This window comes from Conger conger, chromosome 14, assembly GCF_963514075.1.
Source record: "Conger conger chromosome 14, fConCon1.1, whole genome shotgun sequence".
Taxonomy (NCBI): Eukaryota; Metazoa; Chordata; class Actinopteri; order Anguilliformes; family Congridae; genus Conger; species Conger conger.
The window spans coordinates 9,153,455-9,177,907 of record NC_083773.1 but is presented as its reverse complement, the minus strand read 5'-3'; the positions used below and the strand labels follow the sequence as shown (position 1 = coordinate 9,177,907).

Sequence of the window (24,453 nt, the reverse complement as noted above, 5' to 3'; positions counted from 1 at the left end):
TCACTCATTTTCTGGCCAGTCTTGTTGCCAAAGCTGCAGAAACTCCCAAGATATCTACATGGACACATTCAAAAGCAAGGAGTGAAGGGGCAATTTTGGCCAAAGCTTTCCTGCTGGGTTCGTAGTTCACCTTTGGAGGAAAGGGAAAAAACAAAAAAAACAAAAAAAAAACAGAACTTGTCCATCTAGCAATTTTCAGTGCCAGTGTTGCACAATCAACTCATGGAAGCAGAGTCAAGAGTGAGTTAAATAAATGATAAAAAAATAAAAATTATACCACTTAATTTTTTTTGTATAAAATGTATTTCACATCTGAGTTCACGGTACAATTTGTGATATGTGGGTTTCTACACAAAAAACATGGATGACCTGCTAGGCACATTGGATTTCTCTGAACGACGATGGTGATTTTCAGGTTGAGATCAACACTTATAATAATTAGTATGAAACTTAATTTTGAGGGCAGCGGTGGACATAAAGTCCAAACAAATCAACGTGAACGCAAGTATGAGAACAAATGTTTATGAATAAATCACCAAACATGCATAAAAATGGCTAAAATCTACAATCACAAACAAAACCATCTATAACAAGACAATTTTCACCAAAAACCCTCATTAAAACAAAACAAAAAAATAAATACTATTTTTATTTATTTGGTCTCACAGTGATGGACACCAAGGCAAAGTGAGGCTGCCTTTGTTGGGTACAGTGGGCCTGAATGTGGTTCAACCTCGAGATACTGTCTGGGCGACTTCACGCCAAGCAAACTCCCCCAAAATACGACCTCGTTTATTACACTTTTTTTTCTCCAAACTGCAGTTTTGTCCACCCGATTACAGAATAAAACATTTTTTGTACATTTCCAGAAAAGTGGACTCCAATCACCCTTCCCCTTCCCACTACCCAGAAAAGCAATGCCCTTCCAAAATAATTTGCTGTTGAGGTTGAAAAGTGGAATGTTGAAACTTGTATTACAAGGTGACGTTTCTCATGAACATACATTGTGAAGGACGCATCATATATAAAACAAAAATAATTAGCATACAAAAAGGACACGGTCTGGTAGCTACAGGAGATGTCTGTATATAAAACAAGGCACGATACGTGGTCCGTTGGACTCCAGAGGTAGGCCCAGCCCCATAGAGGACTGTTTTATTAACGAGGCTATTGGCCAGGCTGGGGGAGGGTGATCCTCGGTGTCTTCCCAAAAATCAGCGCAGTTTCTCCCAGTCTCTCAGAGCCGCAGGTGTGGCACAGGCATGGTGACATCGCGGAAGAACCGGTGGACGAGGGCATTCTTGGCCGAAATCCTCTTGTTGGGGTCATAGTTCAGCATTTGCTTTGGCACAAGGGAAGGAACAGAACTGGACTCAGAAATGAGCATTAAACAAGTACAACATTTCATACCCTTGATTCAGCTGCACTCTGGATCATTACTCATTCAACCAGTGGTCCTCACTCCTGGTCCTGCAGGCTGCTTTCTTAAAATCTTGCCTTAATATCAGCAACCGATTCAGACCCAAGAAACCAGGTGAGGTGAGTCTGTGTAATTAATTTTAACTGATCACTTGAGTGCCGAGTACTACAAAGGGCGGCCTGTAGCGTAGTGGTTAAGGTAAAGGACCGGGACACCCAAGGTCGGTGGTTCTAATCCTGGTGTGGTCACAATAAGATCCGCGCAGCCGTTGGGCCCTTAACCCTGCATTGCTCCAGGGGAGGATTGTCTCCTGCTTAGTCTAATCAACTGTACGTCGCTCTGGATAAGAGTGTCTGCCAAATGCCAGTAATGTAATGTAATGTAATGTAAAAACCAGCACACCCTGCAGCTCTCCAGGACCAGATTAAACCAATCACACGAGTGTAATTCCTGTTCTCACCGACAGGAGCTCCCGCCCATCCTCGTCCAGAGGGGGCACCACCTTGGACAGCTCCTGCCTCGCCCACTTTGGGAAGGAGGGCTTGTAATCCGGCATAGAGGTGACGCCCGGCCACACGGCCTCGTCGGGCGTCCCCAGGGTGCGGAAGATCCGGAAGAGCTGATCGATCTCGGAGTCCCCCGGGAACAGCGCCCGCCGGGTGATCTGGGTAAGTAGGCGCAGGTTCCACGTTAGGTCATCGCCGTTAAACCACATGATCATAACGGTGGACGATCAGACAATGTTTTGCTTATATAATTTATGTTATCCAAGTGTCAAAAGATACCATACTAAGTTATTAAAAAAAAAAAAAACTAAACAAATAAAGATTACCATTTCTGCAAAAATGCACCCCAAACTCCAGATGTCAACAGCTGTGGAGTAGTATTTACAGCCCAGAAGGATTTCTGGAGCTCGGTACCATAGAGTCACCACCTGAAATGGACCACCAAAAGTAGGGTTAATCAAACATGCCAGGAGCAGGAGGAAATGGCTATACACTGCTGCAGGGATGGGGGAAGGCGGGCCGTATTTTAGACCAATTTCTGCTTAAAGGTACAATAGGTAATATCAGACTTCTAACGGTCAAGAGGAATCGCAGCAACAAACAAACACACAACACTGTTTATCCCTCCCCCTTCTCTGTAAACGCATTGACGTTGAAATGCCATTGGCTGTGGCAATTAAAACCAATTTTCAACCAATGAGCTTGAAATATTGTACAGTTATACAATGTTTTGGTACAGGGTGTTGGACCGTAAATTGTATATTTTGAAACCAGAATTTTAGGATTATAAACACAGGCAGAGATCAAGTCAGTGAGCTTTTTTCAAAGACAGGAAGGGATTGGATTACAATGGTCTTGGTTAACACAAACCTTACCTATTGTACCTTTAATGAATTTGCTCTAATTAGCTGATTGAGCTAGGGTAACTGGCAGTGCACATACACCACGGGTGTGTTCCTCTGTTGGACACTAAGCGTGCCTGTGGCTAGCTCCTGCAGGTGCATCCAATTGACCTAATTGGCAATTAATTGGCACCTAATTGGTGAACAGCTGTGTTCACCAGGTCAAGAAAATAAAAGCTAGAGGCCTCTGCAGTTTGAGTGACATTTTAAGAACCTGCTTTTTAGAGCTCTTATCTTATAGTTTTAGGACAAGGGTTTTGCTGCTTTTTTATTTATTTTTTTATTAGTTTGTTAGTCGGCAGATGGTCAGGCAGATTTTTTTTTATTTGCTCGAGAACCTTTTTAGACCATTTAAAGTCTTCTTTACTTACAGACTGGGGATTACAGTTGAGCAGGCCTGCGTTTAGTGCCTGGGCCATCCTGTCAACCTACTCATGGTAATGTAGTTTTTCCTTTTTTGATTCATTTGTAATACGAGTGATTTCTTTTTGTATTGTGATTTCAACTTTTCTGTTTAGTGGCATCTGTTTGGGTTACGGTCCATTGTGTTCCCAATGTTAATGTGGGTAGAGTTTGGCCCCAACAACACACGCAACCCACATAAAAGGATGACGCTCATTATGGAAATCCTGTCAATATACCATGACGACAAAGCACAATTCTAAACTTTTGCTTATTGTCATTCATTCATGTCAATCACATTATCTTGACACATTCCCTTGGAACCAATAAAATGCCACACAAATAATGATTGGGCTACATCTCCAGTATGCATGGATGAAGACCGTTGAGGTCAAAATGCTTTTTATTCAACTATTTTCATGGCACAATAAATTCCCTCATTTGTTTTTTGAAGCATCAAGCGAGTATATAGGTCTTCAGACTTTCAATTGCTTCTGTGACCCTGGGCCACGTTTAAACTTTTTGGTGTGTCCTTGTTTTTTCTTATACATCTCTGCAGTATCCAGGAAACTGAAAGCATTAGGGGAAAAATTGTGACATAAAACGGGCTAAAGAACAGGGTGAAAAATTCTTGAGCAATGGGCTTTCCTCTCACCTCATGGGTGTAGGTACGGACAGGCACCCCGAAGGCCCTGGCCAGCCCAAAGTCGGCCAGCTTGATCTCACCCTGGGCGTTGATGAGCAGGTTCTGGGGCTTGAGGTCACGGTGCAGCACCCGGTGGGAGTGGCAGAAGGCCAGCCCCTGCAGCAGCTGGAACAGATAGCTCTAAAGAGCAGGGAAACGCCAAATGAGGAGGTGCCAACCGGGACTCAAACAAGGACACCACAGACCTGGGGGCAGCAGCCTAGGATGGCCTTCTAGCCCCGGGTGGGACACGTACAGACCTTATCCTAAATTAGCACTCGGGTGCTTGGAGAGCACACGTGCAAATCAACCGTTTCAATCAATCAGATCTGTGTGACACCCAAGAAGGTATGATTCTCTCAGAACTAATCAACATGCAAGATCACACAATTTTTACTCCAGTCTGCACTAACAGCAGCAGAGGCAACAAGATAATGGGCTGCATTTAAAAAAATTAATCCATTTTTTTTGAACAAAAAGCATATTAAGATGGAACGCATAGAATATTACGCTTTGTGCTTTTAGTGAACTTGTGATGTAAACTTTTTTTATTTTACAATATAGACCTATAGGTTACCACCAAGACAACGCATGCAATTATCAGAGAAAAAACCCACCCCATTCCAGTTGAGTTCACAGAAGGAAGGTGGGGATAGTACGAGAAAGCAGCTGCCCAACTACCCACAGTAATTTGGGGATGCAAGCAAAATAACCCTCAGACAATAGAGCCTCATCAGTGTGTACCTTGACCAGTGGGAGGGAAATGCCAGTGACCGAGGAAGAGTCCATGAACTTCTTCAGATCTTGATGAAGGAACTCAAACACCAGATACAGTTTATTCTCTGTGTGGATGACATCACGCAGCCTGCACAATACACACAAGGAATGGACTAAGACCCATTCGGGTAAGATTCACACAATATTCAAAACCGACCCGTGAATGAGTGACTTCCCTGCACACAACGGAAATGTGAAAGTCTACCCTCTTCTACATTTCAGCTAACCACTGCAGCACATACATTTTAGAATTCATTTTCTTCGAAAGTATTTTTAACTTACTTGACGATGTTGGGATGGCTGAGTTCCTTTAGTAGGGAGATCTCTCTGATGGCAGTACTGGGAACTCCTTCAGTTTCGCTAAAAAAAAATAATAATTCAGTTTTAGCCAGACACACCACGTTTCCAAACCTGTGTCGCGCATGATGGCGCAAAGATAATTTTCAGGCACAATTGAGGAGTAGCTTCTATGGGACCACAAATACTCGGATTGGATCAACACTTAAATGTGTCGCCAGGGGGAAGATATTTTGTGTTACACGGTACGGTGCAGTGATGATTAGCTTCCCCCCTAATGAACACTTATGTACACCAGAGTATTTGGCATTTTCTACCCTTTCCTCTAGCTAGCAGAATTGTAAATAAAAAGCTAGCATGGAATATAAATGTCACCGGTGATCAGCTGAACCAAACAAATCGCAAGCTGTATACTACCTAGCTAACGTTAGCTAGCAAGACAAAGGTCGGTCAAGTTATTTAACTAGTTGACTACATGGCCAATTTATATTCTCAAAGTTCGAACTTCTTTGACTGACAAAGGGCAAAGGTCCATTGATACTTTGCTAGCTGAATACGCCAACTGTACATGGCTAACTATCCAGCGAAGACAACCGGTGATAGCTTAGCAAACGTACACTACCAAGTAAGCTGGCAATCTGTCTAGCTTGCAAATACGATAACACCCACTCGCTACCTACCTAACATTACGGATTTAGCAAACGTTCTGGAAACAAACATGAAGCCAGACCCTAAGACAGCGAGCCAAAATCTACCATTCCAACAGCCAAAGTTTGAGCATGCTAGCCAACTAAGTTAGCTGCATATGCAACAAAATAGGGATTCATCAAGCACACACAACACTTACGTATCCAGTCTGATTTTCTTGAGGGCAACCGTTTCTCCGGTGAGTTTATTTTTTGCCTTGTACACCACCCCATACGTCCCCTCACCAATCTTTTCCACTTTCTGAAAAGACTCCATGGCAATCCCAGACAGTCCTAGACACACTGCCCCAGTTTCTTGCGGCCAGGTCCCTTCCGCCTGCCGTATTATCAGCTAAAACACAATGGCTGTGACAACTTCTAAAACCAAACTCGTAGAGTAGCGCGGGCAAAATTACCCACCACAAACAATTTGCAGCGGAAATACATTAGGGGACCACGACATTAAACAGTAAAAATATAGCTAGGTCTTTCGAGTCGTTTAGCCTCCCCGCTGAAACAAAAGTAACCGAACCGCCAGTTCCCGCGTTGCTTAAGCCGCGCCCATTGAATAAAGAATTCCATGTTTCTCCTCCCTTTCAAAAATTCAACATGGTCCTTCGTATCTGATTGGATAAAACTGCACAATCTCTCCTCCTCTTGAGACGGTGCCACGCCTTCTTACATTTACGCCAAACAGAGGTTGTGTTCAAGGTTTCACTCACGCCTCCAAAACTTCTCCGACCCGCTTAGAGCAAGAAAAAAGCCTCGCCTCCAGTGTGAGCTCAGTGGTTGGTAATGAACAGGGAATAGGCGCCAATGTTTACCGCTTTCCAGTTCAAATTCAAATAATAATCTGGTGATTTGCGGAGAAAATGTGCGCGCGGTCTGTACAGCCTCCGATTTTAATGCAACTAGTTTTTACAGGTGTAATTTTTATGGAATGAAATTACATTATCTTGAGTTGGACAATCTACGGGAGGAATAGAACATATGCTGTACGTCATGTTATCATCTGAGGGGTAATGGTGACGATAATACGGTAACAGTTGTGATGGGTGGTTCTCATAACTGAGGCTCTTCTCATAACTTCCGGACCGTGGGAACTCAGCGAACAATCGAGTCACAAGAGCTCCATTGATCCTGATTAACTTCACATTCCTAGCATTGCAGAAGCTTGTACAATTTTCACCTTAGCTCTGTTCTGTTTGGGACTTGCAAAAATGCAAATAAGTGCGTTTGCCGAAAACCAGCATATTGCTTCGGGGTTTTACTTTGGCAGGGAAATGCTTTTCTTCCATTTGCAATGGTTTCTTTTTGTATGTTTTCATATTTGCCAATTCTATTTCCTGTATTTCCATCCATATAAAACTGCAAAAAATAAAATAAAGCACAGGCAGATAGTCATTTAGCAGATATGGATTCCATGGACCTGAATACTTTTAAAAACCCAAAAACATTTGTTGAAACATTTCAAAGAGGATGCAATCGCAAATGTGGGGGCGGCCTGTAGCGTAGTGGTTAAGGTAAATGACTGGGACACGCAAGGTCGGTGGCTCTAATCCCGGTGTAGCCACAATAAGATCCACACAGCCGTTGGGCCCTTGAGCAAGGTTCTTAACCCTGCATTGATCCAGGGGAGGATAGTCTCCTGCTTAGTCTAATAACTGTACGTCGCTCTGGATAAGAGCCTCTGCCAAATGCCAATAATGTAATGTAATGTAATGTAATCCACCCGGGTGCACTATTTAAGATCAACAGCATAATGAATTCAACAACATAACTGGAAATTCTTGGCCAGGAAGCTGAGACTTGGTTGTAGGTGGATTTGCCAGCAGACAGCGACTGAAAACATACATCAACAGCCTCAGAAATGGTTGAGTGAAAACAACATCCATGTTCTGCAATCACCATCTCGGTCTCCTGTCATCCTCACCCTTCCCTGCTCACCTCACGCTCCTCCATCTGCGACCCCTGCTGACTCGGTTTGCCAATCAGGATTCAGGTAAATACCTTGGTTGCTCACTGCTGAATTAACCATTCTGTTCCGTGAGGTGCTTACACAATCACTCTTTTTGAAAGGCTCTTCCGTCACCTCTTCCGTCTCTGTTAAAAATAAAAAAAATAAAAAACTAAAGTGTCCTTTTCCGTTCATTTTGATCTATAGAGCATGGGCAGGTATAACCAATATTGGTGGAAGTTCACTTAGTCAGGTAGTGGTCACGCCAGTGAAATGGTGAAGTAAAGAACGGTGGCAGTGAGGGTGTGCTACTTGAGAGTATTTGGATGGATGGTCTTTGTCGGTCTCCTCTTCATCTCCAGGTCTGAAGTATTGACACCAGCCAGATGCCTCATAATGATAGCAGTAGGCTCCAGATGTCTTGCAAGGGAGGTCTTTTTTCAAATATGACAGTACTTTGCCCCAGAAAATTAGGATGAATAATTATTTATCTCTCGGGTACTGCAAACATGGCATCTTCAATCCCATAATTATGGCACTGAATTTTAATGGCAGTATTATCAATCTCTCTTATCTGAGATTCAATTTCAGGTTGAGGGCACACCCCAGATGCGCAAAATAAAATGTAAAATGTAATTGATGTGATCAGATAAAAACTGAAGAAATAAAATGTGTAATTGATGAGATTAAACTGAATGTACCTGTAGAATGGGAGGTTAATGGGAGGTTAAACGAGAAGCAATAGTTTCTGAAACATGTTTGTGGCCACTAAATCTGTAAGGCATTATTCTCTAATTTTTCACCTCATCATTTAATGCAGTCTGATTGCTGAGAATTGACACTTTTATAGAGAGCAGGAGCAGTTAAATTTTTAAGGAACGTGATGTGTGTGTGGCAGTGTGTCAGTACAATACTGGATTCTGGGTCAGGAGGTCTGAGGGGATTTAGCTGGCTATAAGCGCTGTTACGAGCACATGAGCAATCACATGTACCACTGCTCCAGAGACTGGTCGGCACAAGACGTTCAGACAGTGTAGTGTAGGCCGTGTTCTCCAGTTTGCATTTGGTCAGAATTTTAGGCTGCTGGGAGCGACCTATGAATTGAAATAAATGTCATATACAGTCAGCTCCAGAATTATTGCCACCATTAATAACAATGAAGAAAAATGGCTGCGTATAAAAACAACACGGATAATAATCTATATGTTATGTATGAAACATATGGGAAAACTATTCATTTATTTCAATACATTTACTCTCATATTTCAATGTTGAAACCTTTGCAATCGCAAATCCACCTGGGTGCACTATTTAAGATCAATAGCATAATGAATTCAACAAAATAACAGGCAATTCTCTGCCAGGAAGCTGAGACTTGGTCGAAGGTGAATTTTCCAGCAAGACAGTGACTCAAAATATACATCAACATCCTCAGAAATGGTTAAGAGAAAACAACATCCATATTCTGCAATGACCAGACAAATCCCATCAAAACCTGTAGAGGGCCGTCCATAAGTGTTATGTTATAAGTGGCTTATGTGTTTACGTAAAGCATGTTTGTGAAATAGAGTAATACTTAATATGTTCATAGCCTGATCAGAACAGGCTAGCCAGCTAGCTTCAGTGCCATTTTTCTTTCTTTTAAAATGTAATGCTACTATGTTGCTGTTCATATTGTACAGCTAACTGTTAAACATTTCATGCATAAGTTTATTGCTCCTGGGCTGTCAAATACGGTTGTTTCAATTTGCTGGTTGTGTATTTGAAAAGAGGAAGCTTTGCCACAATTATTGTTGTCAATAAAGAACAGCTGGCAACACTGCTGTGCTCTGCTCCCATTCGTAAATTCCTGGGCTGGCAGCGGGCCCCAATCCACCCCGACGTCAGACCGCTAAGAATAGGCCTGATACCCAGCCTGATCACAGCATACCTTCGGGGCCTCATTGGGTTGGGATGTAGACCTCTGGAAGACCTCGAGCTGGTCGGTGCCTTGCATGGCAGCCATTCGCCGTTGGTGTGTGAATGGGTGAAGGAGAAGCATGGAGGGTGTCTCGGTGGCGCAGCCTGTAGAGCACTGACCTCATGCTCATTGTGAGCCGCGACGTCCGCGGTTCGAATCCGACCGTCTGGCATTTGTGGCATGTCTTTCCCTTTCTCGCTCCCATTCTTCCTGTCTCTCTATACTATACTGTCCAATAAAGCTGAAAAAGGCTGAAAAAATATCTTAAAAAAAAAAGAAAAAAAAAGGAGAAGCATCAATTGTATGGTGCTTTGGATAAAGGCACTATATTAATGCCAACCATTTACCATTTAGAAGGATAGGGCAGGGCGGGTTGCCGAGAATGGAACGTGCAGTTACAGAAAGACTGGGTAGAGGACCGAGCCAGGGGCTCAGAGGACGGAGACTGGGGGAAGGAGAGAGTGCTCCAGGGGCGGGCCAGGTTGGGTACAGACCAGACCAAAAGCAAATATCCCAGACTCGTGCTCTAAGATAAGTGCGGGCTGACAGTTTCTCCTGTCAGCCATGGTTAAATGATCATCTGAGAACACTGATTCATTACATTACATTACATTAATGGCATTTGGCAGACGCTGTTATCCAGAGCAATGTACAATTGATTAGACTAAGCTGGAGACAATCCTCCCCTGGAGCAATGCAGGGTTAAGGGCCTTGCTCAAGGGATGCAGTATTTGTTGGATGTTTTCAGTAGATTTACGCATGTGGGTGTCCCTATGCCTGTAGAGGGTGTGCATTGAGAGAGTAGTAGTAGTAGTAGTAGAAGCACTATTGATCCAGTTAAAGTAGTCTTATTACGAGGATTAAAGCATAACATTTACAGACAATGCACAATACAGTTATACATGCACATATGTGAGTGTGTGGGTGAACGTATTTGAGCGGGTCTATATTTCGGAGAATGCGCGTGTGTTTGAAAGTCAGAGTGTGTGTGTGTGCGTGTGTGTGTGTGTGTGAGAGAGAAACCGCGTGTGAACACAGGCAGCCGGCAGAGGCTGAAAGGATGCCATTGATAGGTTCTCCGTACAGGAAGGCCTTGTGATCCCCCTCATGGACTGTAGCTCCCAGGTCTTCTGCAGCAACTGACCAGGGACGTCCTCCACCACCCTCCCACAATCGCTCCCTTCATTCTTCCTGCTCTGACCTCATCCCGCCTCCTCTCCCCTGAAGACATTTGTGATTTAAGAAAAATGCCGATCAGCTGCTCTACCATGAGCCTGCGTATTGCTTTGTCACCTGAACATCCCATGCATCCTCTAACAAATTCCAAGCTACGTATTTGCCCCCTGGAGTTACCAGCAATTATTTACAAATTATTTTCCCGGCTCACACTAGATTCTGATCGGCAACAGCACCTTTTTTATGCTTTTCATGTCAAACTGCTGAAGATGAGGAGGTGTGGACCTGGATAGCAGTCGGGTGTGTGACCTCCTGGGCAGGGACGTTCCCTGACCCATCATGGGCCGTTTAAAAATTCTATCATGAGACCCTTTCCTTTCCTTTCACCGCTGCCCCTCCAGCCTATGTGGACCTACAGAACACTGGAATTTCAGGACCACCAAAAGCTTAAAGGGATATTGAACTTTGCTATAACATAAGTAATTTTGTCAGCCGCACATTCATACTGTGATTCTCCCGTTCTACCACATCCCAAAGGTGTTCTATTGGATTCAGATCCGGTAACTGGGAAGGCCACTGAAGAATATTGAACTCATTGTCATGTTCATGAAACCGGTTTGAGCCGACTTTTCCTTTGTGACATGGTGCATTATCATGTTGGAAATAGTCATTAGAGGTGGCACGGATGGTGCAGTGGGTAGCACTGCTGCCTCACAGCAAGGAGGTCCTGGGTTCAAATCCTCGTTGGCCGGAGCCTCTCTGATTGGTATTAATGGGCCCAAAGTGTGCCAAGAAAACATTCCCCATACCATTACACCACCGCCACCAGCCTGGACTGTTGGCCAAAGGCAGGTTGGGTCCATGGATTCATGCTGTTGGTGCCAAATTTTGACCCTACCAGCAGAAATCAAGTTTCATCAGACCAGGCTACGTTTTTTTCCAGTCCTCAACTGTCCCGTTTGGTGAGCCTGTGCCCACTGCATCCTCAGCTTTCTGTTCTTGGCCGACAGAAGTGGAACTCAACGCGGTCTTCTGCTGTTGTAGCCCATCCACTTCAAGGTTCGACAAGGTCGTTGCCACACGATGCCGCACGATGTGAATTTGGCAAATGGAATGTCCTTGCTCCTTCAAATCAGTTTGAAACCATGTCAGTCAGACGATGCAGACGAGGAGAGGGGGGAGAAAAGAAAAAAAAATGCAAAGGATGCGCTGATGTTTCCTCGCTCAAGAAATCTGGAGTAGTAATTATTTACAAATTCTTTTCCCGGCTCACACTAGATAAATAACCCATCCCTGATAGAGTTCAACTTCCTTGAATTGTTCATCCTGACACATTTCTGAATGTGCTTTTTTCCAAGAAAACATTTGTGCCTTTAAGGCATCTTCTAGCTTCTGAGCTTTTTTTGGCCAGTATTAAAGTAAACGTGTGTGTGTCTGTTTGTGAGTGTGTGTGTGTGTGTGTGTGTGTGCGTGTGTGTGCGCTTGTGAGTGTGTGTGTGTGTGTGTGTACAGGTGCTTATGGAGATGGGAGTGGCCTCGCTTCAAGGCGGCCCGTGATGTCAGAGGCACGAGGAGAGGTTATGGTAATGAAGGCCGTGAGACATTTAAAGAGGCGCTGACACATTATATCAGTTTCCCCGGGGAAGTTGAGCAGAGGTCCAGGGAACTGTGAAGACAGGGTGGGGGGGATCTTATTTCAGAAGTAGAGCAGAAGAGGACTCACGGCCACGATGAGGAGCTTCCTGGTGACGCTGGTATTGACTGCCTTGTGGTCAGCCGTTGCCGCTGCTGCCACAAGTGAGTAAAAGGACTCCTCCACTTTGAGACTGTGATTTTTTTTTGCTTCCTCTGTTAAACAACTGCATACAGTGAGACGATTGATCTAAACAACCGATTCAGTTCAAGCAAAGTTAGGTTCAGCACCACCTCTCTCAACGTGTGATTGTCCTGGTAATACGCAGTAACATGCGATGCTATTTTTACGGTGTCTTTTTACTTAATAATGTGTGCCTTTGTATGGAAAGGCTGTGAGATTGGAGAGCATGTGTAGTGATGGTCGGGGCGGTAGGTCTGCTCTGTTTGAGGATTCGGGTGGTGTGGCTCTTATAGTGGTATTACATGCTGATTTCTACAGTTACATCAATGAATCCAAGAACTGACTACAATAAGGACAAGAAAATGGTTTGACATGGTGGGACATCAAGTTATTATACTAATTGTTACAGTGCATATGCAATGTATGTTGTGCATTTTATTGGACCATATCTTAAAGAGATAGAAAATAACAGTTATGCTTGTCTGAAACTTTGGTCAAACAGTATTTCACTGTTCCTCTGCATGTCAATCAGATCTGACTAAATGTAGGAGGCAGTTAGCTCCACATTACAAGTGTCATGTTCACTGAATTTCAGTTATGGTGATGCGTCACAAAATTAAATTAGAGATTCCAGTGTCAAAACAAGATATGTGATTTATTTATTTGGAAATTTAGTTTGGGTATATGAAAAATGTTAGTGTAAGGTTGTTGTGAAGAGCAGTGGCATTCTCTGAAAGAACCCCAGAAAGCTGTTTCATAGCCAAAATCAAGAAGCATCCATGGCTTCCAGTTGATGAATGAAGATATAAACTACAATTGTTTTTAACTGCTGACTGCCTGCATACACAAAGGCATTTGATAATAAAATATAAAACTTGTATAATTTTTTTTATTCAGTGATGTATTCATTTAAAATTTGTAATATAGTAAATAAAAGATTCTATTTCCATACTGCTGTGCAGTAAATATTCAACTAAATATTGATAAAATGTTGATATCTAAGAAAAGGGGTAGAGGTAAAAAAAATATAGCCCAAAAAAAGTCTAATTATCTTTTGGGTGTGGTAACAAGCCAGTTTGATTGTGTGCACATCTAGAAGGCTTTATTTGACATGGCTATATTTGACGTTTAACATAAATGTCAACATTTCTTTCCCATTAGAGTTAATGTTTTCGTGTATGTTAGCATACATGAACCCTTCGAGTTATGTAATGATGAGTTATAACAGTGTTTCTTAATTATGTTCAGAGTATTCAAGTTTTAAGACACTCACCGAGTCGTTTTGATGCATTTGAGATTTTTGCATGGTTTCTGGTCCTGGACACCCACTAGATCAATTGGCTTTTGTTTTCAAATTTAAAACAGTTTTGACCAAAAAAAAAAAGAACAAGGTGGGGAGAGTAAACTTTAATCACTTTAATAGATTAAATGAGTGCTTAGAAAGAAAGAAAACCAACAGACTCTGCAGCTCTCCAGGACCAGGGTTGGCACAAAATCGGAAGTATTAATTTGACTCACATTGTACATGAGTTCAGTAGACTGAATTATGCCCTGCAGACCTCAGAATGGCTCCCTGTTAGGGGTCCCATGTCACTATGTAACGTGCCACAGGGCAGCCTCCATGGTGCTCTTTTGCTAGAAACACCACAAATATGTTGTATATTATCAATTTTCCCATGGGTGGTACAAACATATCGTGTCCTATGGACAGGGCCATTAAATAAAAATAATCTGAAAGGAGAACCAGATAGCTTGTCATTGCATTTTTAATAATAATAATAATAATAATACTACATTCTATGTTATGCATTAACTGAAACTTGTGATATTGAATAATGGCGATAATCCGCTTAGGTAATCAAGAAAGCCACATGGATTTTTTTGTGGTAAATCTCCTTTTATTTGATTAATGTGGTGGCCATTTTTCTCTGCTGATATATTATAAACTCCTTATTCTCCTCCAGTTTGTTGGGAGTGGTATAGAAACCAGTATAGACATCATGTGGAAACAGTAACCAAGGACAGCTATGTGTTGTCACCGTGATACTATCAATCACACACACACACACACACATACACAGCTCTCACAGGCTAGTAAGACTCTCCTCCTCATTCTTGGAGTAAGGATTATGGCTACACTAACTCAGCTGACCGTCACATGAAAAGGATTGAGGGGGATTGCAGGGGCCGTGTGACTCCCGCAGCCTGGAACCACCCCCCCGCCCCCCACAACCTCTCCAAAAATTATTGCTACAATACCCACCCACAAAACCCCCCCACCCCTCTTCCTGGCAGACAGCTGAGCAGATGGCAGATGGTCATGTGAAGCATCTTTGGATCTAAGAAAGGCGGGGGGGGGGGGGTAGGAGGGGTATTAGAGTGTTTTGCATACATTCTTTAGTAACCAGACCTTATCCACCAACTATACATTCACTGAGCACTTTATTAGAAACACTGCAGCTGCAACACACCTACTTATTCATGCGATTATCTAATCAGCCAATTGTGTGGCAGCAGTAATATGTGGGTCAGGAGCTTCAATGTTCACGTCAACCATCAGAATGGGGAGAAAATGTCATCTGAGTGTCTTTGGCTGTGGAATGATTGTTAGTGCCAGACAGGGTGGTTTGAGTATCTCATGGGATTTTCACGCACAACAAAAAAACGGCGGGTAGAAACGCCTTGTTAATGAGAAAGGTCTGAGGAGAATGGTCAGACCGATCAAAGATGACAGGAAGGTGACAGTAACACAAATAACCACACATTACAACAGTGGTATGCAGAAGAGCATCTCTGAACACACAACGCATCAAACCTCTTAGTGGATAGGCTACAGCAGAAGACTTAATAAGTCGAAAAAATGATGTCTATTAAATACCTAATATAGTGCTCACTATATCTTGCCTTCCTTGCCATTTATCTGTAAGAATTTTTGGAAATTGTGCTGTTAACAAATTCTATATATGAGAAAAATCCTATTCTATATTCAAGTGCTGCCACGTGCAGGTTTGTATGACTATATCTGTCAGAGATCTCATGTAAAACATGAATAGTCTGCAAGATTAGGCCTGGAGTACTATACAATAGCTCTGATGGAGTCATTACTTGGTCATATTTTTATATTAGGGCTAGTGCTTCTCTAGATAACTCCAGTTGCAGATAAACTCCATGAAATTAGAGATTTTCACATTTAAAGACAGGTGAAATATTTGAGCTTAAAGCTGACTTGTATGGCTTACCCCTGTATGGTATTACCCCTGTATGGCTTACCCCTGTATGGTATTACCCCTGTATGGTATTACCCCTGTATGGCTTACCCCTGTATGGTATTACCCCTGTATGGCTTACCCCTGTATGGTATTACCCCTGTATGGCTTACCCCTGTATGGTATTACCCCTGCAAGACATTGAGAGATGCAGTGCGTCTGCTGGTTTGTTATTGTAGGATCGAGGACACGCTTCACGCGGTACCGCTCCTGGAACTCGCGGATGTACCCTGTATGGAAGGATGGTGACCCCCGTTACAGAGATTGCTGGACTGGTATGGACAAACTATGGACATAACTAGGACAACCATCAAAGTACTGATTCCATATTTCACATTTGTTAATCAGGGTAACTGAGGAAACACGGCAGTAGATAAAATAGAGAATTTATTCCCAGAGATTCATCTGAATACTAAAAATTGAACTAAAAATATACTGTTTTTGCTTCCTGGATGATGTCCACCCCTTGACCTTACATGGTACCCTGGCTGAACTGCTCTGGTTCCTTCCCACCCAGGGGGCGAGGTGACTTTTGACGTCAGGAACGATGCGCCCACTCTGACCGGTGCCAAGGCCACTTTCAATGTTGACCTCCGCTTCCCTGGGAACCAAACAGTGCTGCCTGATGGACAGGTGGTGTGGGCGCGGAACTGCACTGTTAATGGTGAGTTTTCCGTCATGCTCAGAGCTGTGTGACACCGGAGACACAGGGGCTAAACTGCACCACTCTCACAAAGTGTTGTGTTGAATCTGCCGTTTTTTGTCAATGCGCTGGTTTCCAGTCTGAACCCAACTTTAACAAAACGTTATTGCAGTTTTGGGGTTTAGTAAATACTACTGTTGTGCTAGTGCTGTTACAGTGCGTATTTCTTTTTACAATTTGCCCCAGCTCAATCATTCAATATGTTGTAAATAGGCTGAGGTAATATTTCCGCTGTTTTCCTAAATGTTCTCAATAAGTGTGACCTGGCAAAATCATGAGGGCACAACCTTATAAAAATGTTTGGCATCTGGTACGGGTACATCAAAAAACTGATCTATAATATTCTTTGTCCCATTGTGCGTGATTATTTAGAAAGGCTGGCATGCAACATTACAGTCCTGATTTTTTGCTGCTCTATGACTGCAACCTGCTGAATGGTGCTGTTCTCCACAGGAACGCGATACCAGCAGGGACAGGCAGTCTACCCAGAGAGCAATTCCTCCAACGAGTGGAACGGCGCGTTTCCCGATGGTACCCCATTCACCGGAGTCTCGGACAAGAAGCCCCACTATGTGTTTGTGTGGAAGACGTGGGGTGAGTGCCCTCCTTCTCCTGGCTCTGATCACTGGCTCTCTCGATTAAGGTTAACCAGTAGCACAAAAACAGGCTATGGCCCTGGATTCTGTTTTTGTTTTCACCATGAAATTAGCAACTGATTTTACACAAGAAAACAGGGTTAGGGGCTAGCCGATTTAATCAATTCATGGACCTTTGATGGATCAGTTGAGGACTATTAGTTTAGTAAAGGCTGTCCAGGACCAGAGTTTGTCACCTGTGCTCTACATGGGCACCGTGCACTCTTTGGTCTTTTCTTCGGTCACCTTTCATACTCTGTGTCCCAGGGCGCTACTGGCAGGTGGCAGGTGGCCCCTCTTCCTCCCTCACCATCGGCACGGACAACATTCCCCTGGGCTCCTACACCATGGAGCTGGTTATCTATCACTGCCGCGGCAAAGAGAAATTTGTTCCCTTAGGCTATGCCTCCACACAGTTTTCCATTACAGGTAAGTGAGTGAGGTCTGTTCTTCAGAATCCTGCACGTTACATTACATTGCATTAATGGCATTTGGCAGATGCTCTTATCCAGTGCGACGTACAGTTGATTAGACTAAGCAGGTGACAATCCTCCCCTGGAGCAATGCAGGGTTAAGGGCCTTGCTCAAGGGCCCAACGGCTGTGCGGATCTTATTGTGGATCCTACACCGGGGATCGAACCACCAACCTTGCGGGTCCCAGTCATATACCTTAACCACTATGCACATACCTTCCCCCTGTTCTGTTTTTCTTTTGTCCTCAAATTGGAATGCCCCAATCACGATTACAAGCCCAACAGTGAACATTCCGTTTCAGGGGAGTGCGAAACCTTGCTATTGGCCAAGGCCGAATAGGTTTGGCAGAGGATACCCAATAGACTGAAGCCACTCCTCCTCTGGTGACAATATGACCCAGTAACCCACGCCCCACAGGACCCCCGGCCATAGGCAGCACTGACATGGTCAGGTATGGGTTCCATACTGTGGGACCCATCACTGCAGTGTGAGGGTCAGGGCTTTATTTAGATGAGCCACCCGAAAGCCGAAAGTCATTTATTTTGCTAAATTAACTCTGATCTGACGCAAAAAGTTAAATGTCTGCATGTGTAACGTTTACCTGGTCAGAACAGGAACCATGGAATCATGTATTAAACTGAAGACAGTTTAGTGCTAATGCTCACCTCTTCTTCCACCTCTCTCTTGCTCCAGACCAGATCCCCTTTGCCATGACGCTCACCCAGGTCAATGATGTCAATCAGGCTGACCAGAGCTTTGTCCAGAACCGGGCCATCGCCTTCAGCGTCCGGCTGCATGACCCCAGCCAGTACCTCAAGGACTCCGACATCACCTTCAACTGGAACTTCGGGGACAGCAGCGGCACCCTGATCTCGCGGGACCTGTCCGTCACCCACACCTACGTCACGCCTGGCACCTTCAGCCCCCAGGTGGTCCTGCAGGCGGTGATCCCCAACGCCGGCTGTGCCACGCCCGCCATCCCCGCCACCGGGGCTGACCCCACCCCCGCCCCGGTCACCTCTCAGCCCCCTGCCCCAGAGCCTGCGGAGCAAGGCACCACCGGTGAGACGTTTTGAGTGCTCGCTTTGTTGTCACCGCGTCGCAATTGGAAGCAGAGTTCAGGATCGCGTTGGAGAGGACCTATACGTACTGTACACGTTCAGTGTAGTGTTGTTACACCCTTTCCATTTCCTTTTACTCTTCAGTGCTTCATATTCACGCCATGTCTCTCTGTCTGTTGTCGCGCTTTTCCAAACAGACGTCCAGCCTGATCCGTCAGCTGCTCCTGCTGCCCCGACGGCAATCCCTGAGATCACTGTGTCTGCAGCAGCGGCTGCTGGAGACATCGCCCTGGCTGCCTCAGTTCAGCCAGCAGAAACTGAGGGAGAGGTTGACCCAGCTATAGAGACTGACCCAGCTGTAGAGACTGACCCAGCAGCAGAGACTGACCCAGCTGTTGAGACTGACCCAGCAGTAGAGACTGACCCAGCTGTAGAGACTGACCCAGCTGTAGAGGCTGACCCAGCTATAGAGACTGACCCAGCAGTAGAGACTGACCCAGCTGTAGAGACTGACCCAGCAGTAGAGACTGACCCAGCTGTAGAGACTGACCCAGCAGTAGAGACTGACCCAGCTATAGAGACTGACCCAGCTGTAGAGACTGACCCAGCTGTAGAGACTGACCCAGCAGCAGAGACTGACCCAGCAGTAGAGACTGACCCAGCTGCAGAGACTGACCCAGCAGTAGAGACTGACCCAGCAGTAGAGACTGACCCAGCTGTAGAGACTGACCCAGCTGTAGAGACTGATCCAGCAGTAGAGACTGACCCAGCTGTAGAGACTGACCCAGCAGTAGAGACTGACCCAGCTGTAGAGGTGCCAACCATCGACGCTGCAGCCTCAGTGGCTCCGGAAGCAGGAGATGCCGCCGCCCCTCTGGATGAAACTGCTGTTGCGGCGACTGTCCTCATCCCCCCTGCAGCCACGGCCCCTGCAGCTGCTGCTGAGCCCGTGGAGGTGGAAGCTGAGCCCGTGGAGGTGGAAGCTGAGCCCGTGGAGGTGGAAGCTGAGCCCGTGGAGGCTGTGGTCACAGAGGCCGAGGCAGTGAACGAGAACCCAGAAGGTTTGAGCTCCTTACAGACCCTTAAACATTCGTTTCTGTCTTTCTGCGAAGGAAGTCAATAGTCAATAAGTCCACTGTTACCTTCATGATGTTGCTATGTTGCTAATGCTACTTGCATTGCTCTTTTAGTGTCCTATGCAGTGTTTGGTCCAAGTATCATATAGAATATTGCCATTATTATTAGTAGTAGCTGTAGTGTGGAGTCAGAAGATTTAAAGTCAAAAGGGTGAGCTTGTGGCCTGGAGTGCTCCAGGAACTGTGGAAGCACCACTAAGTTCATGACCTGAGCCTCTCTCTGTGTTCGGAGACAGCAGTTGTGCCGACAGCAGGGGTGGAGCTCGAGCCCGAGGAGGCTGAGCTGCAGACCGACCCGGTTCCCCTGCAGCTGGCCAAACGGCAGGCTCCAGAGATGCCCGCAGACAGCGGCTGTGCCATTTACCGCTATGGGTCCTTCTCCACCGCGCTGAACATTGTCCGTAAGTGATCCCCTCAGTTACCCCGGCCTACAGTACACGTTCATATGGAGATTTCCGTAAACATAAATATAAGATCTGGTTATTATAATGCAGTGTTAGGCATGGGTTGTGCTTCAAACACATAAAAATCTGAATTTTAGCCTGACTGGTGTACTGTCTCCCTTGGTTCCAACTCTCTCTCTCTGTCTTTGTAGAGGGCATTGAGAGTGTTGAGATTGTGCAGGTGGCAAACGTGGTGATGACGGCAGAGGTGGAGCAGAATGCTGTGGACCTCACTGTCACCTGTCAGGGCAGGTACGATCCCCCCCCCCCAGATCAGGGGGCCCGCCAGACCCCATTTTTCCAACCATTCTGTATTGGGTGTGTAACACAACCAATGGACTTTGCATCCTTGTGTTTGGCTGCCTCTCCCCAACTTGCTGGCGTGTGTACAGCATGCCAAACGAGGTGTGCACCGTCCTGTCGGACGCGGACTGCGCCACACCCCTGCAGACGGTGTGCAACGAGGTCGCGCCCTCTCCAGAGTGCCAGATGATACTGCGGCAGTTCTTCAACGAGTCCGGCGTCTTCTGCGTCAACGTGTCCATGACCAACAGTGTCAGCCTAGCTGTCACCAGCGCCAGGGTTAGCGTGACCATGGGTGAGTGCCGTGCGCGCGAGAGTGAAAGTGCGTGTCCATGGGTGAGTGTATAAATGGTAAATGGTTGGCATTTATATAGCGCCTTTATCCAAAGCGCTGTACAATTGATGCTTCTCATTCACCCATTCATACACACACTCACACACCAATGGCAATTGGCTGCCATGCAAGGCACCGACCAGCTCATCAGGAGCGTTTGGGGGTTAGGTGTCTTGCTCAGGGACACTTCGACACAGCCCGGGCGGGGGATTGAACCGGCAACCCTCCGACTGCCAGACGACTGCTCTGACTGCCTGAGTCATGACGCCCTGTGTGTGTGTGTGTGTGCGCGAGAGTGAATGTGCGTATCCGTGGGTGAGTGAGTGTGCGTGAGAGTGAATATGCGTGTCCATGGGTGTGTGTGTGTGTGTGTGTGTGTGTTTGTAGTTGAGCTTGTACGTGTGTGAGTGCATACCACTATGTGTGTCTGAAAATGTGCCTAGTTTTTTTTTGCTGTTCTTTTTGCCGAGAATATGCATCTATACCAATAATATATCACTGGTGTAACTGAGCTTCAGAGCTGACCTGTCTCTTACTGTGTGCTATGGGTGCAGGATCTGGCTCCTCCACTGGGGGCACTGTGGCGCTGGTGCTGGGGACACTGATCCTGGCCGCTGTAGTGGGGACAATAGCTTTGGCCTACAAGTAAGTGAAGCGTCGTTGTCTGTGTTTTCATGTGCTCTCATTGTACTGACTGATGACATGCGACACTTTATTCCACCCACTGCTCTCCATTTTGTGTGTTTTGAATGACAGAATACTTCTGTAATGTAAATGCATGGGGGAAGCACAATCATTCATTTAGGGCTCCTGGGTTCTGTGTCCAGTGGAGCCACTTGTTGTTAATGCAGTGATGTGCCCCATGGTCAGATTTAGACCTTGCTGGTCGATTGCTGGGAATCCCACATGGTAAGGACAGGAGTAGTGCATGCACACAATTATTCCCCACAATAGCAAATCCTCTGGTCATTCACACACACTGGCAACAGATAGAACTGTGATTTTGGATTCCAAATTGGAGAAGAAAATAAAAATAATAATTTGTTATTTAGCTGACACTTTTATCCAAAGCGACTTACAATTGATTTGTGACTAAGCAGGGGACAATCCTCCCCTGGAGCAATGCAGGGTTAAGGGCCTTGCTCAAGGGCCCAATGGCTCTGCGGATGTTATTGTGACTACACCGGGGCTTGAACCACCAACCTTCCAGGTCCTGGTCATATACCTTAGCCAGCAGGTTGCAGGCTGCCCCTGTAGGAAGTTAAAGTTGTGGAATAAAAAGCTGATGAAAAAGGATTAATTGTCCTAATTACTAATGGTCCGTTTCCGTATTGCCTGCATCCAGGCGTTTCAAACAGTATCGGCCCCTGCGAGAGGAGCAAGCAGGCACCTCTGTGGGCAGCTCTGGAAGGACCTCTGTGCCCATGCTGCTGTGGAACCTACTGAGCCGCCAGACTCCTGGGGAGAGCAGACCACTGCTGCAAGGCAGGGTGGTGTGAGCTGGACCAGAAAACACACACGCACACACACACACATCTGCACACACACACGCACATATGCACACACACACACACACACACATGCACACACATGCACACACACATACGCACACACACATACACGCACACACATGCACATATGCACACATACACATGCACACACGGTCTCATTTGCGCAATTTTCTAACAAAATTTTATAAAATATCTATATTCTGTATGATGACATGGTATAAACTATAAGCATAACCAAACAAGAATCTAAATTGTATTTAGATTGTTGATGGGAAAAATAAAACAAAATTGTGCAACATGTTGGCTTATTTATGGCAACACTTACAACCTGTGGAAGATTTTTAAAAAAAAGTTTAACCTACAAATGGTTTTTAATCTTGAAACCAGAGGGATGTTTACAACAGCTACACTGGATTGTCTGACTATCCCCTTTTGGACACAAAACCAATGCTTTGTCCTGCTTATACCAACTATAACCATCGAATAACCAGTTGATTTTAATTTAATGCTTATAAATATTTGTGAAGGGGTGTAACCTAGGACAGCACCATGGCATGTAATATAGCACCACAGCACCTGTTGCCAACAAGCATCTCCTGTAGTCAGAAAGATGAGAAGATAGAAAGAAGGCACGTGCAGACCATCTGGCTAATGTAGAATCCACAGTCTGCACTTTAACTGCATGGCTTTGCGTTGCCTTGCACCATTATTATCTGCACTTTTATCTGTATCATTTATCACTGTGAAACATGATTGATCTCTAGTTATATAATGATATTTACCTCTATAGTAAACTAACGGGTGTTTTCATGCTCAACAGAAGAGAAAGGACCAATGATTTTTGACGGTCCATGCTTAGTTTTTCATTTTTAATTTTTTACCATTTAATTTACCATTATCTGTTACCAGCATCTCATTGTGCAATCAAATTTTTCTGCCTGTCCTAGGACACTGTGTCTCAACCAAATAACACATTTGTGGTGTAACAACAAAACAGTTTGCCCTGCTTAAAAATGTGGGAGAACCACATTTCTATCACAGGGAACTGTATATTGAAGTCACTGATATAATCATAAATGTATCTGTAAAGTATGTATTTTGCATAGACAGTCAAATGTTCAGTGTTCGCTCACCAACTTTATTACAAAAACTTCAAGATGTTAAACCTTTTGAAATCTCTATCACAAGTATTTGTGATGTTCAGTAGTTCTAGCTTCAAGCTTTTATTTCATATTATGCTTTTCAGTACCGTAAAACTGTCCATTGTTGTCTCAATTCATACTTGAGCAATAAGAACTATATGTGAAGTTTTTGTCAGCAATATTCAAATATTTGCAGCAGCTTCTGTTAGTAACTGGCTACTTCAAGGCTATTGCTATTTAATAGGTGTGATCTTTGTGAATAGAGATTGTTTACCTGTACATATTAATAAAATAAATGCTATAGACCAAGTGAAGGCTTACTGATAATATATGACTCTGGCAGCCAGACACTGAGTGCTGCTCAATCTCAATCTCAATCTCTTTATTTATATCTCAAATAAGATATAAAATAAATAACGCAGAGAAATTATGTTATGCCATTTAAAATGGATGAAACATTAGTCCTGAAATTTATTTCCATCCATCCATTATCTGAACCCGCTTATCCTGAACAGGGTCGCAGGGGGCCTATCCCAGCATACATTGGGCAAAAGGCAGGAATACACCCTGGACAGGTCACCAGTCCATCGCAGGGCACACACACCATTCACTCACACACTCATACCTACGGGCAATTTAGACTCTCCAATCAGCCTAACCTGCATGTCTTTGAACTGTGGGAGGAAACCGGAGTACCCGGAGAAAACCCACGCAAACACGGGGAGAACATGCAAACTCCGCACAGAGAGGCCCCGGCCAACGGGGATTGGAACCCAGGACCTCCTTGCTGTGAGGCGGCAGTGCTACCCACTGCACCATCCATGCCACCCTTGAAATTTATTTGACAAATAATTTAGCATA

General features: G+C 44.8%; 2 protein-coding genes across 5 annotated transcripts; one reads left to right on the top strand and one right to left on the bottom strand.

The window, feature by feature from the left end:
- Positions 1 to 506: 506 nt before the first annotated feature.
- cdk2 (cyclin dependent kinase 2) lies at positions 507 to 6,232 on the bottom strand. Of its 2 annotated transcripts, XM_061219382.1 has the most exons (7): positions 5,837 to 6,232; positions 4,975 to 5,052; positions 4,660 to 4,780; positions 3,886 to 4,056; positions 2,253 to 2,354; positions 1,881 to 2,084; positions 507 to 1,342 (listed from the first exon to the last, which is right to left on the bottom strand). In XM_061219382.1, the coding sequence occupies exons 1-7, from the start codon at positions 5,950 to 5,952 to the stop codon at positions 1,238 to 1,240; spliced, it is 897 nt and encodes a 298-aa protein (XP_061075366.1). In that variant the 5' UTR covers positions 5,953 to 6,232; the 3' UTR covers positions 507 to 1,237. The 2 variants fall into 2 exon arrangements, with proteins under 2 accessions (XP_061075366.1, XP_061075367.1); XM_061219383.1 differs by lacking the exons at positions 507 to 1,342; positions 1,881 to 2,084; positions 2,253 to 2,354 and adding an exon at positions 3,659 to 3,800.
- On the top strand, positions 4,488 to 22,512 carry LOC133109787 (melanocyte protein PMEL-like). 3 transcript variants are annotated; one of them, XM_061219379.1, is made up of 13 exons: positions 4,488 to 4,820; positions 12,469 to 12,565; positions 16,030 to 16,125; positions 16,368 to 16,514; positions 17,007 to 17,147; positions 17,456 to 17,617; positions 18,356 to 18,724; positions 18,921 to 19,784; positions 20,096 to 20,260; positions 20,455 to 20,554; positions 20,695 to 20,900; positions 21,494 to 21,584; positions 22,285 to 22,512. In XM_061219379.1, the coding sequence occupies exons 2-13, from the start codon at positions 12,499 to 12,501 to the stop codon at positions 22,436 to 22,438; spliced, it is 2,562 nt and encodes an 853-aa protein (XP_061075363.1). In that variant the 5' UTR covers positions 4,488 to 4,820; positions 12,469 to 12,498; the 3' UTR covers positions 22,439 to 22,512. The 3 variants fall into 3 exon arrangements, with proteins under 3 accessions (XP_061075363.1, XP_061075365.1, XP_061075364.1); XM_061219381.1 differs by lacking the exon at positions 12,469 to 12,565; XM_061219380.1 differs by lacking the exon at positions 4,488 to 4,820 and having other exon boundaries at positions 12,333 to 12,565; positions 20,099 to 20,260.
- Positions 22,513 to 24,453: the final 1,941 nt, after the last annotated feature.

Bases quoted from the DNA above. Each gene is read 5' to 3' on its own strand.
- LOC133109787 (XM_061219379.1), top strand. From the start codon at position 12,499: ATGAGGAGCTTCCTGGTGACGCTGGTATTGACTGCCTTGTGGTCAGCC. The intron at 16,515-17,006 runs GTGAGTTTTCCG...TGTTCTCCACAG, and splicing joins GCGGAACTGCACTGTTAATG to GAACGCGATACCAGCAGGGA. The intron at 20,261-20,454 runs GTAAGTGATCCC...CTGTCTTTGTAG, and splicing joins CACCGCGCTGAACATTGTCC to AGGGCATTGAGAGTGTTGAG.
- cdk2 (XM_061219382.1), bottom strand. From the start codon at position 5,952: ATGGAGTCTTTTCAGAAAGTGGAAAAGATTGGTGAGGGGACGTATGGG. The intron at 4,057-4,659 runs GTACACACTGAT...CCTGCTCTTTAG, and splicing joins TTTCCCTCCCACTGGTCAAG to AGCTATCTGTTCCAGCTGCT. The intron at 2,355-3,885 runs GTGAGAGGAAAG...GGTCCATTTCAG, and splicing joins TCCGTACCTACACCCATGAG to GTGGTGACTCTATGGTACCG.